This window comes from Anoplopoma fimbria, chromosome 2 (genome assembly GCF_027596085.1).
Source record: "Anoplopoma fimbria isolate UVic2021 breed Golden Eagle Sablefish chromosome 2, Afim_UVic_2022, whole genome shotgun sequence".
Taxonomy (NCBI): Eukaryota; Metazoa; Chordata; class Actinopteri; order Perciformes; family Anoplopomatidae; genus Anoplopoma; species Anoplopoma fimbria.
Genome location: NC_072450.1, coordinates 2582507 through 2602586, shown reverse-complemented (window position 1 = coordinate 2602586; position 20080 = coordinate 2582507). Strand labels below are relative to the sequence as shown.

General features: G+C 37.4%; 1 protein-coding gene across 1 annotated transcript; it reads left to right on the top strand.

Moving 5' to 3' along the window:
• The first annotated feature begins 408 nt into the window (after positions 1-408).
• On the top strand, positions 409-19374 carry LOC129107766 (tetraspanin-18-like). The gene is made up of 8 exons (XM_054619304.1): positions 409-470; positions 11169-11264; positions 12292-12486; positions 14413-14487; positions 16452-16550; positions 16652-16819; positions 18105-18188; positions 18842-19374. Exons 2-8 carry the CDS (start codon positions 11202-11204, stop codon positions 18887-18889), a joined length of 732 nt encoding a protein of 243 aa, XP_054475279.1. The 5' UTR covers positions 409-470; positions 11169-11201; the 3' UTR covers positions 18890-19374.
• Positions 19375-20080: the final 706 nt, after the last annotated feature.

Genomic DNA, 20080 nt, shown 5'->3' with positions numbered 1-20080 from the left:
ACACACAAACACACGATGAATCACTTCTTTCCATGTACTGTATGTAGTTACAATACCGTCGTCGCAGCAACAACATCCATCATCATTTTCCCTCCTGCTTGCATGTGGTGGTTGCTATGGAAACAGCTAGACATTACAGCGCATTACAAGGGTCACAGTATGCAACTTGTATGTGCTTTTGTCCAGAGGAGGAGCTTTAAAAAACATTTTTGATTCATGGATCAATAACTATGTTATATGTCAAATTAAACGATCACCAAAGTCAAAAAGGATTCATCCTCTTGGGAACATGATTGTCTGTATTGTAAATTCCCACACATCAGTCATTTAAATCATGGTAATGTGAGTGATGTTTGAACCTTCCTCCCTACAGTGACTCCTCTGTTTTTTCTCTTCTCTACAGCTGGGAGGTCAGAGGTCAAAGACTGCCGTTCTCTCCACTACATTTGAACACGACAGCCATTAAACAGGTACATATGGTACGATGCTTTTCTGTTGCTACTCAGTCAAACTGTTCACGGCTCCAGATTCACTTTTTGTGAGATGGTCGCACCCAGGCACAAACCTCCTGTTCTGCCCAGTGAAACCAACGCCGAAGTGCCTTAAAGCTGCATTCTCTCTCCTGTCCACCAGGGGGCGACTCCTCTGGTTGTATAGAAGTCTATGAGAAAATGACTCTACTTCTCTCTTGATTTATTCCCTCAGTAAACATTGTAAACATGAGTTTATGGTCTCAATCTCTAGTTTCAAGTCTTCTTCAATACAGCATGATGTTCATTTAGTAAATGATGCTCCATTTAGAGTCAAACAGACCATAAAGCAGGGGACGCTTTAGGGCGGGGCTACAGTGATTGACATGTCTGTACCAGAGACGTATACAGCGTCTCTACATCACTCTTCCTCAGTCCAAATATGGTCACTTCAACGGCAAAATCACCGAACTCGAGGCTTCATAACATCAGTCCACAAACCAGTGGGTGTCGTCATGACTACGTCCTCTTCTTATTTACAGTCTTTGGTCGCACCCTGTTTTTCATTCCTGAACAGGATTTAGGTTTTCTCCACACACACAAAACCCGCTCCCATTAGCTAAACAATCTGTTATTAATATTAACGTGTGCAGCTTTATTGGAGGTAAACCGTCTCTGTGTGCTTTCAAGTAATTACTCTATTTATGACGCATTTTTCTGTCTGATGCCAACGTGTTTCTTTTTTATCTTGTTGTTGTGGGATACAAACCTGACTTTGTTGTGGTTCACATCGTTCCACTGATTGAATTCAAACCTCTCACTGCAGACAGGCGGAGTAATGAATGTGAATCCCCACTGAGCTCACACTGATCGAGTAAAGTCAAAGTTAAAACTAACTTATTTACACCGTCGGACGTCTTTGATGTTCAGCAGCTCCATCCACTTCAGTAGAAACGTATCGATGCAGTTTCACTAAACGAGCAGCGCTGCAGTCTGGAAACTACCCGTTAGTTTATCTCCCCAGCTGGTGAAAACGTGCAGAACACACGCATGTGGTCGTGCCCACATAATTATACGCACACACACACACACACACACACACACACACACACACACACACACACACACACACACACACACACACACATGAAAGCGTTATGCTGTGTGACTGTGGCAGATGGAGAGCTGGACTGTTCAGTCCTCTTTACATTCAAAAGATTGTTTCACTCTGTTTATTTCTTTTCATCATTAACGCTCATCAGATGTTTAAACCACATTTTAGCGTATATTTTCCGTCTGTTTTTATTTAAATAATAGTTCAAATGTCAATTTTTTCAGAGACTGTTTAACAGCAGTAAATGAAGAGCTCAAAACGTTTACTTAAAGGGACAGTAGTGATGTTAAGAAGTGTGATTGTATGAGTTTCTTCTCTATAGTCAGTGTGTTACTGTTGTTTTATGAAGCCTATATTTTTGCTCTCTACAAAGACACCAGACCAGTCATTTTACCTCTCAGAACACATGAGTTTCTGGTCTACTGTTACCTCCATCTGTTAGTGTGTTTGTGTTATTGTGTGTCTTTGGTGTTTTAAGGGTTAGTTCAGATTCACCAAAATCAAACAAATAACACAAACTACCTCACAGATGGACGTAACAGTCGACCAGCAGCTCCTGTGTTCTGAGAGGTAAAAGTATTGTTTTTGTTAATGGAGTCTGGTGTCTTTGTAGAGAGCAAAAATAACTGCTTCATAAAACCCTGCATTTAAGATTTCACTTAAGTAAAAGTACAAAATTATTGACAGCAAAATGCACTTAAAGTATTAAAGTAATAATATTTATGGGCCTCCCACAGTTATATAATTATTACATTTAATATTATTGTAATATCATCACTGATGCTTTAACATGTTAGCAGCTGATGGAGGTGGAGCAGATTTTAACAACATTATGAGCATTTAATCTACAGCATAGTTCATATTTTATAAACCTATTATATGTTTTTTGTAAGATCCTAATATGTAAAGGAATAAAAACTGTCAGACAAATGAAGTGGAGTAAAAAAATACATTATTAACATCTATAAATGAAGGTTTAATTACCATCTGAAGCAGCCTTTGGTCTGACCAACAGACAGAAGACGATGACTTCATCACGTCAACATTAATAACAGCTCTGAACTAACAGACTGGAAAAGAAGGACCGGCGGCGCCGTGTTTGCCGATAGTGAGTCAGGGAGTATTTTAAGGAATGTCTTCAATAATTAAATGACTTTCAAACTCTATTTAAGGAAAACAACTTGTCCGAGTGTGCAGAGTCAGCACTCATCATTACATCACTGTCACCTCGGTTCAACTTGGAAAAGAACGTCATGTTCACTTCGGCACAAAACATTTGCGTTTCATCACATCAAGTCTCTTTTTTTGGGGCAAAAACTAACATTACTTTTGATCTAAATACATTCAATTAACAAAAACCTTTTATAGTATTTCCACAAAACTCTCCTAAAGAATGTAACAATAGAAGTATAAGACTCATGTATTCACAGTGTAATTGACCTTAATTTACCATCTAATAATCAATAACTTTCTCTGGAGAGAGGCTACAGATCAATACTGGACTGTTTAAAGGGTCAGAGAGTGGACAGCTCCTGGTGCTGAATGAGGTCAAAGCTTAACCAGATGAACGCCGTAATGGTCTGAATGTAGGATTACCTAAAGTTTTCTAAAACCTGCTTTTGGGGAAAAAAAACATTATGTTTGTTTGTCTAACCAGAAGAGTCCTCATCCTTTTCATAAATGTGAAACATGAAATATTGACATTGAAACAGAACATAAATATATATATTTTAATGTGCAGCTGATTCACACAATGATATTTTTCTTGGTGTTGGTATATTTTGGTAGTTTTTTGCATGTCTCTAGAGATTGCAATGTCTGTCTGTCGGTCACACCATTGTGGTCGAGACTGAAATATATATAATATATGCCAATAGTTTGGTAAAATAAGGGTTCAGACATAGAGTTCTGCAGAGAAGACATTTTTTGCAGCATCTCACTGGTTCTCTTGACTGAAATCCAACGGGATTCTATTGGATTTAAGATGATTTCGTAATATAATCTCTGTGGCAGTGAAATGTTTTGTTTTTTTGTCCAAGTTTTGTTCAGCAAGATAATTTTAAGCGCAAATACAATCACCAGAAGAAAAAAAGCAAACGTTAGATGACTTCACGTCTCCACCCCGAAGCTAAAGGAGGATTAGTGTTCTAGTGAGGACAAATGTTTTGATGGTTATCACCGATTTATGGATCAACAATTATCATCAATTGGCAACTGAATATCGGTACTTAATAAACTCACATTTATTTTTCATTTGCCCGATAGATAAACTGCACGAGACAGTCCAGAGTTTAGTTCCCCCAGAAAAGCATTAATGTGGAGCCATGAGATTAAACTCCTTGGATCAGACTTCATTGTTTCAGAAATACAAATGCTGAATCAGTGACTGAGTTGTAGAAACTAGTGGGACAAAGGTTAGCACAAACGTGACGGCATGACTTTGGAATTTCACACTTTTTTATGACCCAAGTTGTAACAAACTGTCGATTTTCTTTGAGACCACTGTCACAGTTTGTGCTGCCAAAAACATTAACACTCCTGCCCTCAAACTAACAAAAAGAAAACTACATGTTCAACAAGTAAAAGGCTAAAGCCAGCCAAAACCTCAGCCCTCTATAATAATAATAATCATAGTAACTTTATGTATGTAGCACCTTTTTAAAATCAGAGTTTATGAGGTGCTTTGACAGACGAAACATGGCAATAAAGTAAAAGAAAGCTTAACAGTAAAACCCCAAAAAAGACTACGGTAAAATATAAACCCTGAGGAAAAAGAACAATAAATGAAACAATAAAACCAATTAATATAATAAGAACAAACTAACAAATACAATTAAATAATAATAACAATAATAAAATAAAGCAGTAGCTGTAAAAAGACGACATCACATGAATAAACACTGTAAAAACAAGTTTTAAGAAGTAATTTAAGACAGTTTATTGATTCCTCCAGCTTTAAATGTTTAAGTTATAGTGTGAACTAGTAGCAGAGAAATGCAGAAATGATCATTTATGCATATTTTAAGCAGCAGTATGAAAGTCCTGGTTGCTCTTCAGGTACTATAAAGAGTTTCCGTGCCGCTAACTTCTACACTTTCAGCTAATAAGAAAGGAAGCAAGACTTTATTGACCCCGAACCTCATTGAAGTTGATGATTCGGCTAATTCAACTGAAATTGCAAGTGACCCCTCGAGAGCTTTTCCTCCACTTCTATACTTCCACATCTGTTTAGTATTCAGAACAAGAACTACCCTCTGAAGAGAATTAAAAGACCTCGACTCCTCTTATGTATTCTTCATCCACCTGCTTTTATTTGGTATGCATATCAGGGCCTGCACAAAATCAAAGTGTGTGAGAGGAGATCATTTTATGTTTCCCCTGCTCGGCTCTATTTAATGTTCTGAGGCTCGTTGGCAGAACCACAAAGGGAGAAACCGTCCGTCTGACTGGTTTCCATAACGGGTAGCTTTAACCGGGGACAGAGAGGAGGGAGTGGTGATAATCAGCTCTCTGAAAACGATCCCCAGAGCCTCACTTTGTCCAACATTTCTCCTCTCCTGTAGTTTTCATCCACCTTCATACTGTTACATCAAAACTGAAATTAAATAAAGTCCAAATTGTTCATTCAATTTGCTCAAGTTTGTTTCTAACGGACCAAAAAGATGATTTGATTCAGTGCAGAACTCGCTGAGCTGAACTGATGTTGAGCCCATTAAGATTCACCATTAATTAAAATATTTCATTCCAATTGAGTCGTAATTTGCTGGTTTAAATAGTAAAGCTACTTTTTTAAAAGTTGTTTTGAAGCTGCATTGAAAGATTTTCAGACTTTTTGTTTGGTTTCCAAAACTGTATGTTTTTAAACACAGAAAATCTATTTGCCGAAGTAAATTAGTAGATTAGAAGTAATCCATATTTTTCTCATTGTTGACAAATTTCATGTAAAGACCAAAACGAGCAAATGTGTTAATCCGCCTTTGAAAACTCTCTGACTTCCTGTCTGTGGCACTAAAGATGTAAATCTGTAAAAACACCTCACAAACCCTCACGATTCATCACACATACACAGTTTAATGTTAACCATCACAGTGTAAATAAAGTTTTATTGACGATCGTTATCCTCCAATATTCAGTAAAATATGAGATCAGGACTTCATTTATGCTTTTCTAGAAACTACTAACGGCTAACGAACGGAGGTTAAGTTCGTTTTTTGTGAGTTTTATGATCTTTTGCACAACTAGTCAGCATAAAAACTAACAACAGTTGTATTTCTCTTTATTGTACAAGTCAAACCACCACATAAAGCAGTTCAGTGCCCGTTCTACTCTATTTCTATAAGTAAACCTGAGATTTACCACCATCAATACTGGCCCACCTCCACTCCCATTACTGGTGTAATAATGCAGAGACTAAATCCTCTGGGTTTATCCTTCTGTCCTCGTTCACTGCTGCTCAGCTCTGATGGATGAAGGTAATCAGGCCGAGCGCCTCTCCTGCTCTGAGGAAACACTCTTCTGTGTACGCTGCACTTCCTCCCAGCCGGTTCTGTTACTGTGATTTATTGGACCGGAGCGTCCTGCCACCGCTGGGTAATCTCTGCAGGAGCCGGTACCCAGTGCGGCTGTGGGAAGTTTCTCTAATGCAATATGCTGACTGTGCATTCCTCAGCATGTTTTGTAAATGCTAATTAAAGGAATTGTAAATGTGATCTTTTTACTGAATAGGAAATAAAAGATTGTATTTTTATGGATTAAAACAAATCTTGTCATTAGTAGTCTGTGTGTTAGGAAGTTAAACATCATAATTTATCTCTAATATCTATTTTATAATAATGTGAAAACATCTCCTTCACTACACTACATTTTACCAGATTACAGTGAACACATCATGATAACGTTATAATTTACCTTCACCAAATACTCTTTTTTACTAAATAAGGCTTGAACGCATCAGAATGTAACTGAATGGAACCTCCTTACGTTAGCTGTTAGCTCAGGTGCTGCTAACGTTACTAGCTCTCCTGTTGATATCAACACAGATTTGTTGTTTACAAAATAACATTATCAGGGATCAACGACTAGGACTACAAATGGACACAACAAAACTACAAAACACACAAAACAACGACCAAAAGGGGCTAAACAACTATAAAGTCTGTGTGGTATATAGGAGAGGTGGTGGGGCCTTTTGCTGTTACACTTTAGGATTGTGGGTAGCGTAGTTCTACATTTTTTTTCTCAAAACAAGGTTGATATCGTACCGACTTGTGGCTCCTACAGGAGAATAAACCTTCGTTTCACAATCTCACAGCTCGTGTTAAGTCGACCCGTTGATGGTTATGACATCATGGCTAATAATCAAAATCTTTAATTCAGAATATGAATAATCTTTTCACTTTTGAATCCTCACTGTTGAGCTCTATACATAAACATGTTCTGCATAATCCCAATGTGAGCTGATCAAACTCAACACCTGAAGATATATATATATATATATATATATATATATATATATATATGCATATAGTATATTATTACAATATATTTGCAGTATGACAAACTAGGTTTCTGTGGCAACAGCCCCTGAAGAAAACATTCTGTATTACAGTTTTTCTCTCAGAATCGTCAACTTGTTTCACTCGAGCTCAGTGGGGTGGCGAATGGACTCCAGCCATTTTTTCTCCATCGCATGCAAACTAAATATGGAACACACAATGCAATGCACCAAAGTATGAAAAACTGGAAGCTCATGTATCAACAGAACGACTGTTCAACTCTGAGCACAATTCCTTCTAAACGTACTAGCACTGATATCTTAAGGATTGCCAAATGTCACTTTATTCCTTAAATCTGAATCCACAATATACTAATTTACATATGAGTGTTATATTTGATTTAGTAAAGAGATATAAAAGACACCATTTTCATCAGTCAGCCAGTAATCAGTAGCAAAATGGACATTTATTCCCTATTTTTCAACCCTTTTACAGTAAGAACACACTCGCTCATTGGAGACGTCTCCTGCTGAGTTGAAAAGAAAATGACAGCCTTCCTCCTCTTTTCACTTAAAAATAATGCCTGTCAGTCTCAGTAAAAGTCACCGTGTGAAGAACAAGAAGGTTTCTGTGATTAAAACTGCAGCCGGTGTGAATTCTAAACGCAACTCCTTCTCCAACAGATATTTAAAACCAGGTTATTATAATTATATCAATTTAATTATGATTGATTAAATCAAGTTTAGTCGTAATTATGACAGATGTTTTTCCTGCATGTGCGACCCCCGATGGTTTAATCAAGTCGTCTGTTTCTGCCTTCATCTTCGTTGTTATGGCGACAGGTGTGTGATTGCGGTAAACGTGACTGTAATCATGTTTTTCTCTCTCGCCGTTGTTTTCTCTTCATGTGTTCTCCATTTTTCTTTCTTTCTTCATGTCACAATCACAGATCTGTAATTGTTAATTCTTGCTGACATGAGTGATTTACAAAGATGTGCTAATAATGCTGAGTGCAAGTGCAGACAAAAACCCTAAACACATGCGCTTATTTTATTAACCCTGACCTCACTCAGCAATTACCCAGAGTGCACCGGCAGTCACAAAACCTGTGTTTAATTGCAGTGAGAGCAGAGCACCCTGGCGCTTTACTCCATTAAAGTAAAAGCTCCATGCGGAGTGGTCAAATTAGCAGTAAATACACATTTACGCAGCTGAGAGCTCAGACAGCCAGACAAAGAGCAGGATGGTGAATTAAAGCAGGAATCACTGGTGTTAACCGGCGACGCCGTTCAGAAGGAAGCTGCAGAGGACAGCTAGTTTTAATCTCAGAGACCGAAAACCACCAGGACATAACTGCTGTTTGTTTCAGTTTGTTTTAATTGTGCTTTTGCAAACAGAAAAAATCTAATTACATTCAGAAGACATTGCACAAAGATTGGGGAAATGTAGGAAATAGTAAAAGGGCAGTAAAAATACATATTAGACATATTATCATCTAAAATTGACACAGCTGTGTTATCCAACAAGTCCTTCAAATTAAACAACAAAATGTGTTTAGGCAAAAAAAACATTATTTCTTTGTTCCCGTCATAATAGTTTTGGCTGTTTCAGGGTGTGGTCACTTCTCGTGCACAGATGTTGATTTTGGTGATCCATGTCTTAAAGCTGCATTCTCTCTCCTGTCCACCAGGGGGCGACTCCTCTGGTTGTATAGAAGTCTATGAGAAAATGACTCTACTTCTCTCTTGATTTATTCCCTCAGTAAACATTGTAAACATGAGTTTATGGTCTCAATCTCTAGTTTCAAGTCTTCTTCAATACAGCATGATGTTCATTTAGTAAATGATGCTCCATTTAGAGTCAAACAGACCATAAAGCAGGGGATGCTTTAGGGCGGGGCTACACACTGATTGACAGGTCGACACCAGAGACGTATACGGCGTTACAGTCTGTGTCTTGTAGCTTAAAACACATCAGTGATCCTCACTGTTGTTCCCAACAAATGTGGAGTTATCTGCCGCTGAAAATAGTCCTCAAGAAATTCACTATTTCCTCCAGTTTGTTGACCAGCTGTTTTAGCAGATTGATGAGACGTTTTCTTTAAAACAGGAAACTATATATTTGGGTGTTTTTAAAGATTGGCGTCTTCACAAGGAACCAATGTTATTAGAGCTGAGAGCCACAGACAGGAAGTCAGAAAGTACTGAGAGATCTTTTGTGGGATTTGTTGACTAATTGTTGAAATATAGAATAACACAAGACTTATCTTTTAATAAACATCAGTTAGTCCTCATCACAATGCGTGTGTTGTATATCTTGTTTGTTCCTTTGAGTAAATAGACGTAGAAATCAATGCTTATAATGAGCCATGGATGATTTAAACTTGACTTTACATGAAATAAAACAAGCCACAATGTTTGAACGGATCTAATCTGTAATAAGGACCTTTTTAACATTTAAAAAGCTTAGATTGGACAGAATAAGTCAGATGACTAACAGAAGTCGTGTTCATTAAATGTTCAGTTATTAAACTAAAGCGCTCGCCGTCCCCTCCGATGTGACAGGTGGCTGCATGTTAGTTAAATCTGGTAAACACCATCAGGGACCATAAGTGCACAGTTGGTCCTCTTCACACCCCGACGGCCCTCCCCCCCCACCATGTCCTCCTCAGCACCAGCCAGCGTCCCTTCCATGTGTCAGATGATCCCACGGGGACAGTCTGTCGGTGTCACGTCCTCACAACGGACACAGACTGTGACTGCCGGCGTGTCATCGAGCTTTTCTCCGTCCTGGTTCTTGTGTTTTTGCTCATATCGACATCTTCAGTGGCTTAATGATGATGCATGCTGCACAACGTTAACTACGTGGTTTTTACATTTATTCATGCTGCAAGACTATTTTTATGTATGTAAATTCTTGGTTAGTCATGTTTTAATGTGTGGTCTTCACAACACCTTTAAAATCACAGCAAATATATTACTGTGTCCTGCTGGATTAACTCTAAAAGCCTCAACATTTTGTATTTGATTATTAGTAGAGCTGCAATTTAGGATTATATTTATGGCTTCATTAGTATCAATTGATCTGCTGATTGTTCCTGGATTCATTTAAATATGTAACAGGTTCAAATTTCAGATTTTATCCAATTTACAAAGATATAAAACAGGAAAGCAGAAAATTAAAATCTAAGAATGTAGTACAAAGGTATGTTTGCTTGAAAAGGGATTCAAACAATTTATTAGAAATATTTTGCAATTTATTTTCTGGTTTTAAGGAAGTGTACAGTGAGCTGATGTTGCACTATTGACTATCCATTTATGTAATTTAAACCGACAGAATATGAATTGTCCAGCAAGCAGTAAACCAGGCGGCAACCTCCGGTTCTGCAGAGTGAAGTCAAAGCTTCATGACTTAAAGCTGCATTCTCTCTCCTGTCCACCAGGGGGCGACTCCTCTGGTTGTATAGAAGTCTATGAGAAAATGACTCTACTTCTCTCTTGATTTATTCCCTCAGTAAACATTGTAAACATGAGTTTATGGTCTCAATCTCTAGTTTCAAGTCTTCTTCAATACAGCATGATGTTCATTTAGTAAATGATGCTCCATTTAGAGTCAAACAGACCATAAAGCAGGGGATGCTTTAGGGCGGGGCTACACACTGATTGACAGGTCGACACCAGAGCGTTGTCCGTGTTTTCGTCTTACAACTTAAACATTTTCAAATTGTGTTTTTACTGCATAAAAAGGTTTATTTTAACATGTTGGTTCAAAGATTTCTTTTTCACAGTTTGGTTGTACTCCACCTTCTATTGTCACTTTTGGTTGCAAGGTAAAAGAGGGCGACAGCAAAAAACAAAGATGGCAGCAGCCATATAAATATATATTTTTATTTTTTCATACTTAATATAAAAAATGACATAAACAATAATTCTATTATATAATTAGTACACTATTTATTTTCTGTCATGACTTTAATGTTTGATTGTTCTGTGTGTGTGTGTGTGTGTGTGTGTGTGTGTGTGTGTGTGTGTGTGTGTGTGTGTGTGTGTGTGTGTGTGTGTGTGTGTGTGTGTGTGTGTGTGTTTGCAGGGGCAGGGTGAGGTTTCAGCTGGAGGCTCGGCCATGGAGGGGGACTGCCTCAGCTGTATGAAATACCTCATGTTCATCTTCAACTTCTTCATCTTTGTGAGTTCAGCGTTCTCTTTCTGCTTTCTTCTTCTGTGGTTTGACATCAGAACTGAAATCAAAGGAAACGAGAAAAACAATCGTGTGAAACGATACTGACTTTGTTTCCCTCTTTGTTTCCAGAACACAATATAGGATTAAACATTAATAACCATGTGACATTATTATTTATTACTGTTTGCTGTAGAACCTGATTTAAAACAGGGTCATTTATAACATTTAACCAGAACAAATTAAATTAACCAAACTATAACCTTCATGAAATTATTCAAAGCACAGAAAAGAATGGTTTATTCTCCTGGTTCTCTAAAGGTTTTACCTGAGATTCAGAATGTTTGCTTTTCTTTGTTATAGAAAAACTATATTTTTATATTCCCTCATCAAAATCACTGACAGATGAGTATTGTATTGATGAGTGAAAAACAATTTCATTTATTCTCTTTAACGACACTTTCATGATTCTTTAACAGTTTTTCTGACAAAGATTTCAAGGTTGAATAATGTAATTCTTTGCATTTGATGGAGCCTTGGAATTTACATTTAATGAAACCTACAGTTCATAACATTTACAGTTAAGGGAAATGTCTCTTTGCAACATACACATATGACTAAATTTAAACAACAAACATTTTCTTGGTTTGTTGTCCAAGCATGGTCACAAATATATTCTACATTTCATATAAAACTGTTGTTCTAAACATCCTTCATAGTTTACAGACCGACTTCCTGCTTCTATCAGTGACTCCCTCCATACCCAGAGGGGGAAATCCACTAAGTTAATGTCATAGTGTTTGTCAAAAGGCTCATTTTCAGCTGTTGCCCCTCAGCCAGATGTTACATTAGCCTTTAAAACAACAATCAAACAAAGTCAGAACAAATGAAAAGTCAGCAAAACATGAAGCAACAGTTAAAAAAAACTAAAAAAAGTAAGAAATGTGTTGGGAGTGTTGCTCATCTTCCTCAGTACAGTAAACATCTGGAGGAGAATGTAACCCTCTGACTGAACCATTAACCCTCTCTCCTCCAGCTGGGCGGCTCCTTCCTGCTGGGCGTTGGCGTTTGGGTTCTGGTGGACCCGATGGGCTTCAGGGAGATCGTGGCGGCCAACCCGGTTCTGTTCACGGGGGTCTACGTCATCCTGGCCATGGGCAGCATGCTGTTCCTGCTCGGCTTCCTGGGCTGCTGTGGAGCCATCCGGGAGAACAAGTGTCTCCTGCTCTTTGTGAGTCATTGATCAGACAGATTTACTGCTTTTATTGTGAAAGGTAGAAATCCTCTCAGTGACAGTAAGAGTAGAAAATATATAAAATATAGTTCTTATATATAGAATAATGCTTAACTCACTCCTTACAGTGGTGGAAAGTACATTTACTCGAGTACTGTTCTTACTGTAAGTACAATTTTCAGATACTTTCTACTGCTACGTCTCAGAGGGAAATATTGTACTTTTTACTACTGCAACTTTAGTGACTCGATACTGTGTAGATGTTGATTAATAATAATACAAAATATAAATCAACTCGTAAATTATGAAGTATTATTGCAGATTAAGGTACACAGCAGTATATAACGTAGTGAAAATAACCCACACCTTTACCAGCTGCAATGTTTAAAGTGATGAACTCATTAATGCATAAATAGTTACAATCCAATAAATAATGTAATATACATTATTATGAAATGAGCCATTCTGCATGATGAGTACTATAACTTTCAGGACTTTAGGTATATTTTGAAGCTAATACTATAGTACTTTTCTCAAGAAAGCTTTTAAATGCAGGAGTTTAACAGAGTATTTCTACACTGTATTATTGCTACTTTTACTTAAAGTTACTACGAGGAACTTTCATTTTGTGTTGATTCTGGCGCCCCCTGTGGACTAAAGCTGTAGTGTTTCTGAGCACCAGAGTCCCTTTAGAAAACCTCTCATTTTACTGCAGCAGGGTCTGACAGTCTGACCCGCTCAGTCCTGGTTCTGGTTCTCCTGTGCCTCCCTTCCCTCCAGCGGGTCCAGATAAACGGTCTGGGTCTCCAGCATGAGTTCATCTGGTTTCTCCAGAATCCGACCCGGTGGCTCCGATGACGAGCTTTAAGAATAACTTTATAGAAACAGACGATCTTCTCTCTGATGGTCTCGTTTACTGATGGAGGTCTATAGAGGATCAGGACTAAACTGAGACTGGTTCAGGACCAGTTAAAAGTTCCTCAAGTAACTTTAAGTAAAAATATCTGTACACTTCTTGTGTGCAGAAAGGGACAAACAGGAGTTTTCATGCATGCTGATCACATATTGACACTATTTAAACAGCTTTATGTGTTCAAGTGAAACCAGATACAAACAAATGGATTCAAATTAAATTAGCTGAATCGATTACATTAATTAACTCTCAGCGATCATTGCTTGATGGCTTTGTTGCTTTTTATGGATCGGGCATCAGATCTCAGGGTTCATCACAGCAGAGATTTAATCAAGAGTTGTGTAATGATGTAAACAATTCATCTTCTGAAATGAGTTTCGAAAAATTTATATTGAACGTGTTTAAAGACCTTAAGTAGTTAATGCTTTATTTTTATAAATCCTAATTTATTTTATTGTGTGTTTATTTATTTTTGAGACATCTGTAATGTAAAGTTATGTTTTCGTGCTATCAATATGTGGCTGTGTGGTTTACATACTATTTGAAAAAACATATAGCACACATACACATCATGTTTTTATTATATTATAAAGAAATCAGGTAGAAATAAATCCAGCCTGTCCTTGCACAGCTTACATCAGCTTGGTATTTAATATATAAATAATATTTAAAAAGTCTCTCTATCCTCCTTTACAACCATGTTAGTTATGTAAAACAGTGAAACAGTAAAAGTTTGCCATCTAGAGGAACATAATGGTTCTGATTGTTACTGTCAGTGTTTATTAATTCAACCTTTATTTCACCAGACGATTTACAGATTATTATTCACAGCCAGTAAAAACTTTATTGTGTTTATCGTATAAAGTATTTTTTCTAAATGTATTCATGTCTGGAGTCATCATGAATCATTTGTTTGGACTGTCTGTACAGAGTATTTTTACTATTGGGGTATTATTCCATAAATTCTCTGATTAACTTTTACTTTTACTCCTGTTTTTTCCTGGTCTCAGTTCTTCATGCTCATCCTCTTCATCTTCCTCGCCGAGCTGGCAGCAGCCATCTTGGCGTTCCTCTTCAGGGAACACGTGAGTACAGTTTCTGGATCAGTTCATCATCCTCAGTGGAGATAAAAGTCAATCAGTGCAGAGGACCAAACAGATGGTGTGAAGAAGTTTCTTCTTATTACAGAAGGATTATGATATTATCAAAATAAATATATGATGTAGATGTAGCTTTACATTACATTACATTACATTACACATTACAGTCATTTAGCAGACGCTTTTATCCAAAGCGACTTACAGGAAGTGTATTCAACATAGGTATTCAAGAGAACTACTAGTCACCAGAAGTCATAAGTGCATCTCCTTTCTTAAACAAGCATCTAAAAGCATAAACCAGAGCAAAAGTATAGTGCAGAGGCAAATTACTACAAATACAATAAGTGCAACGAACGAAGCTTTCACCCTCCACACGTTCGACGTTTGATACTTTTTAAAATGGAAGCAACACGCTCCACCGTCCTTTTGTCATCGGGTAAACAATGGTATGTATTTCTTGAAACTAGAAAAAATGAAACCAAAAAGGGTCCCTCAAACCTTTATTAAAGTCTGGAGGCTCTTTTTTGATTTCTACGACTCTCTACAAGAACCTCTTGACAAAGAGTGTAGTGGAAACCATAAATGTCCCAAAACAGCAGTGAGACACCCCCTCCCCTTTATTTTTTAATTTTTTTTTAATTTTATTTAATTTTATTTAATTTTATTTAATTTAATTTATTTATTTATTTTTTATTTTATTTATTTATTTTATTATTATTTTATTTTTTTTTTAACACATGCTTTGTTTGACAAATTTATAAAATAGTTTGGTCTTATGTTCTTACCTCCATCGCCATAATAAAATGCACGTCATGCAGATCGTAGCAGATAAGAGGACATGTTCAGTGTGAGGCGTTTGATGGCAGCAATTCAAGTAGTACAAATGCAAATATTTTGTTATTTAAAATGACTATGTGTTTCCTGAGCGACGGGTCCTGATGTCGGGCTGCAGAGCGGACAGTGAATCCCCAAGATTGACCTTTTACATATCAGTTACTCATCCTTTTGCTTGCTTTCAAAAAATGTAGAAAGTCTTGATGAATTAAAGTAAATGGAGGTTCTTTAAAAAAAATCAGTTTTCAAAATCTCACACAACTTGTGGAGTATAATCAAAGTCTCATTTAACTCGTCGTATGCTCACTACTACACAAACACATGCATCTTTTTAAAACCTCACTATTTAAAACACTTTTGAACTTTCTAGAAATATGACGCGTTCAGACGGGTCGGTCAAAAAGTGACAGAAATGCGTTTTGATCTCATTAATAACTTACAGAAACATTGCGTTCAAAAGTCCACCATCTCTTCCCCTCTCTCTCTCAAACACACACAGACATCCGAAGCAGTGACGCTCATGTCCATTTGTCTATAATGCATAAAGTTTGCTTGTCAGGTCGGGTTAGGAGGGTTAGAAAACATATTTTTGTGGGTCGGGCGTTGCGGATTGGCTCAAATAAAAAAAAAAACATCACTAGCACAAGCCTGAGACTGTTAATGGCGAAGTGTTTCAAATGCTGAGGTTTTAGAGTAGATGTGTTTGTGAAGTAGTGAGCATACGACTGGATAAATGACTTTATAACTCAGTATGGTTAAATAAGGCGGGGGGGTCTCATGAGGTCCCAGACCCTTTGATTGTTTCTTCAGACACTCTGAAAGCCTCAATAGCTAAATATCGGGGGTCTCTAATATCATAAGACAGTTTTTTGTTTTGCTGTTATTAAACCTGGCCCCCTTTTACTTCAATTCATCAAGACTTTTCTCCAATTTTCGTATTAACCGTTCATCGTGGAGTCATTAGAGGAGGGAACAAAGTTTTCTTCAAGAATTCAAGGAAACGAAGAATGAATAATTGATGTAGAAAAGATCATTTTATGGGGGAATTATTCCTTAAAGTGTTGGATGGATCCCTGGTTTCTAGTTTGCTGAACCGTCTTTGTGTCTCCGTCCAGTTAACCAGAGAGTATTTCAGCAGGGACCTGAAGCGTCACTACCAAGGTCACAACAACACCGACGTCTTCACGTCCACATGGAACGCCATCATGACCACGGTGAGGCAATCCCTTTTTTAACAACCACCACTATTCTATAAAGACACCGTCCGTGTCCTCATCACGTTCCCTCTCTTCACGCGTCCTCGTCTCTGGTTCAGTTCGACTGCTGTGGCGTCAGCGGCCCCGAGGACTTCCAGGAGAGCCTCTTCAGGCTCCTCAGCCCCACTAAGATGGTCCCCGAGGCCTGTTGCCAGGGCAACGGTTACCCCGGAGACGTCAGCGTGGAGCAGTGTGTGAGCGGCAGCATGGTCTTCAGACACAACAAGGTCAGCACTGACAACACACACACACGCACACACACACACACACACACACACACACACACACACACACACACACACACACACACACACACACACACACACACACACTCGGATGCAGGTCATGAGAAATGTGCACACCTCAGGACAGAAGGAGGTTAAGAAGTTTAATATAAAACATTAAAACATGGAGACATGGAGCAAAAGAAACACGTCATAAAAGATAAAAATAAGATGAAATATAATATATAGAATGCACAACATGAGATGGGAAATAGAAAAGTTCATTTGAAAGCAGCATTTTAATTTTGTAGCTGATTTTTGAGACATTTTAGCCTCTTTGGTTATTCTATTAAGGCCGTAACTTCATTAAGAGTTACTTTGATAAAAAAAATGTTTTTAATTATACAAAGAATTGGTTATTATTTAACCCGTAGAGAGTGTCTTTCTTAGACCAGAACCATAACTGGACACGGCAGACTGTTAGACCCCGTTGCAGTAAAATTTGCGGTTTTCTAAAGGGACTCTGGTGCTCGGTACCAATACCACTTTTGTCCAAAATCAACACAAAGAGAAATGTTTCTTTTTTTCAATAACATAAGTCTAGTCAGATCTTTATCTTCATCTGCAACTGGGCAGAAATACCAGCTATAAACACAAACTACAGAGATGCAAACTTTTCTTTTTTTAAATGATAAAGCTGTGCATCATTGAAATGTTGATTTGGAATTCAAATCTTATGAGTTCAAAGCTCTTTGGTACAACTCTACCAACAAACAAATATAATAACAAAGATGTTGGTGCATCAAAATGAATAAAAGGTCGGTCAGAATAGTTTGTGGATTTAGCTTTAAGGCTAGCCGTGGCTATCACACCAGCCAGCTGTAAATTAGCATATCAAGGTAACAGAAATGATAGAATTCTTAAATAGAACTGTAAAATACAAATACCAAAAGAGCACAAAACAACAGAGTCGTTATAAATTAGACAATAAAATCTTTTTCCAAGTATAATGAGTCTGTTTATTTATTTTATCAGAGTGACATTTAGTAAATAAGTAACCCAGAGTTAAAGAATTGATGAGTAAAGCCATCTTAAATAAAGCCATCTCTGAAACTTGATATTGTTAAAATGATTTCCACCCAGATGTGTTTCACCTTTTCATACACATTTGAAAACAGACTAAAGTTATTTTAGAGAAACAGATTCACCAGCACAGAGTCAGAATAATTAAATATATTGTAATAACTGTGCTGTTTTCTTCATATCTGTGTGTGTTTTGTTCTTACAGGGCTGTTACTCTGCGATGGTCGACTACTTTGAGACGTACATTTACACAGCAGGAGCTCTGGCCATCGTCGTGCTGACCATTGAAGTATGTGTTGTGATTTATCTCTTTTTTTTAATGTTAAAATACTAAATCAAATATTGCTTTTTGTTTTTTCATGTGAGGGATTCAGGACGGCCTTGTAGATTTTTTTAAACGACAAGAAAACATATAAACTGAGGTTCAAAACATCAGAATCAGATCTAATAATGGCACATTTCTACACCAAAGTAATCTAATAAACTTATCTTAATGAAGACCGTATCTTACCTATCAGGTTAGTTTTTTAGATGAGAAAAGGAGCTTTACTCACTAACTACAGGAATAATTTGATTTATGATGTTGGTGCCATCAAAAATAAGCTTTTATCCAAGTTTGAAGAAAATGTTTTGGTAATATCTTGTCTTATTAAACAAGAGTTTGGGCCTGAATCATTGGTTACATTTTGTTTATCTACAAGCCAAAGATCTTTTGGGGCACAGATTTTAGGAATATCTTTATTTTCCTTGTATTGTACATACTTAAAATATTGTGTTTATGAAATGCTTCAAAGGAAAACCCTGAAATATTTGACAGTTAACTGCAGAATGCATGACCAGCACTGAATGAAATCACTCCTCAGAAAGACAATTAACATGTTTAAAGGCCCATAATGTTCTAAAAGTATGATGACATTGACATTTGTCCCGTTCTCTCTGCAGCTCTTCGCCATGGTGTTTGCGATGTGTTTGTTCAGAGGCATCCAGTAAACGTCTGCGTCCACACACATCGTCTCCAGCCGTCGGAGAGGCACAAGCAGAGGGAAAACAAAAACTGTAAAATATGAAATGTATTTGTACAGTGATAGTTTACGTGTCTCATTGGTCTTGTGACATCATTTTGTACTTCACAGCAGCAGCAGTGGGGCGTTTGAGGAACTGCTTTGGGCACAATAGACACACACAGGAAGTAATCCACGACCTGAGGTTCTGCACTGTCCGCACTGTTTTCTCAAAAGTACAGGATTAACTCTGGTGCTAAGAGGTTCTACGAGCTGAACTGTGAGGGAGAAACTGATTTATAGACGGTTGCTTCAGTCCAGGACCAATCAAAGTCATGTGTCCACGATGATTGATAATCAGAATCAGGGTGAGTCTGCACAACACAGTTCAGGTCAAAACAGCACACTTTGATAATCATAGATGTCAGGATTATTGAAAACAAAATGTGATTCAACAATTGAAACAAGAACCTGTCGGGCCTCATGCAAGAACATTTTTGTATTCTCATAAACCTTTTTTTTTTTTTTTTTTTACTGAGAGGTTTTATTGTTCCAAGTTGGATTCAATAAACTGCCATAATGTTGTTTGCTCGTTTAACTAGTAGTATTTAATTGGCTTCATTCACAAAAATGATTGATGAAACATTGTTGTGTCGTTAGAGCAGAGCCGTCCTGTGAATAAAGGAGGGACTGACATGAAAATGCTAAAAAAACATCTAGTTAAAGCCATGAAGTTGATCCACGCTCAAATTTCACAAAAATCATCCAGTAAGGCCCCTGCGTTGGCTAACCAGATCAGAATCAGAAGCTGTTTATTCCTGGTAGAGTACTCAGGGTTCTTGCACATTTTCCTTCTCAAAAACCCCAGACTTCCTGGTAGATTTTTCCGATCATATTTGACTTGGTTACTCCGGCTGCAGAGGAAGCCAGCCACTTTGAAAGCTTTTGGTCATTCTGTCCAAATTCCGCGGAGCCGTTCTATTGCTTTTTTTTAGCCTGGAAATCAAATTTTATGTATGAAAAACCTGGAAAACCATTTTTTCAGGTCATTAAAAACATGAAAAATTTGACAAAAATGTTAAATGTCCTGGAAATTGAATTCAACACTCTCCCTAAGGTGAGAATGTACTACTAAGTTATCAATCAAAACAGAAACATTGCCAATGCCAAAGGGCTAAAG

What these genes read in the sequence shown, in the direction of transcription:
- LOC129107766 (XM_054619304.1), top strand. Translation starts at nt 11,202, where the DNA reads ATGGAGGGGGACTGCCTCAGCTGTATGAAATACCTCATGTTCATCTTC. An exon ending in TCTTCAACTTCTTCATCTTT is followed by an intron (nt 11,265 to 12,291) that starts GTGAGTTCAGCG and finishes TCTCTCCTCCAG; the next exon opens with CTGGGCGGCTCCTTCCTGCT. An exon ending in TGGTCTTCAGACACAACAAG is followed by an intron (nt 16,820 to 18,104) that starts GTCAGCACTGAC and finishes TTGTTCTTACAG; the next exon opens with GGCTGTTACTCTGCGATGGT.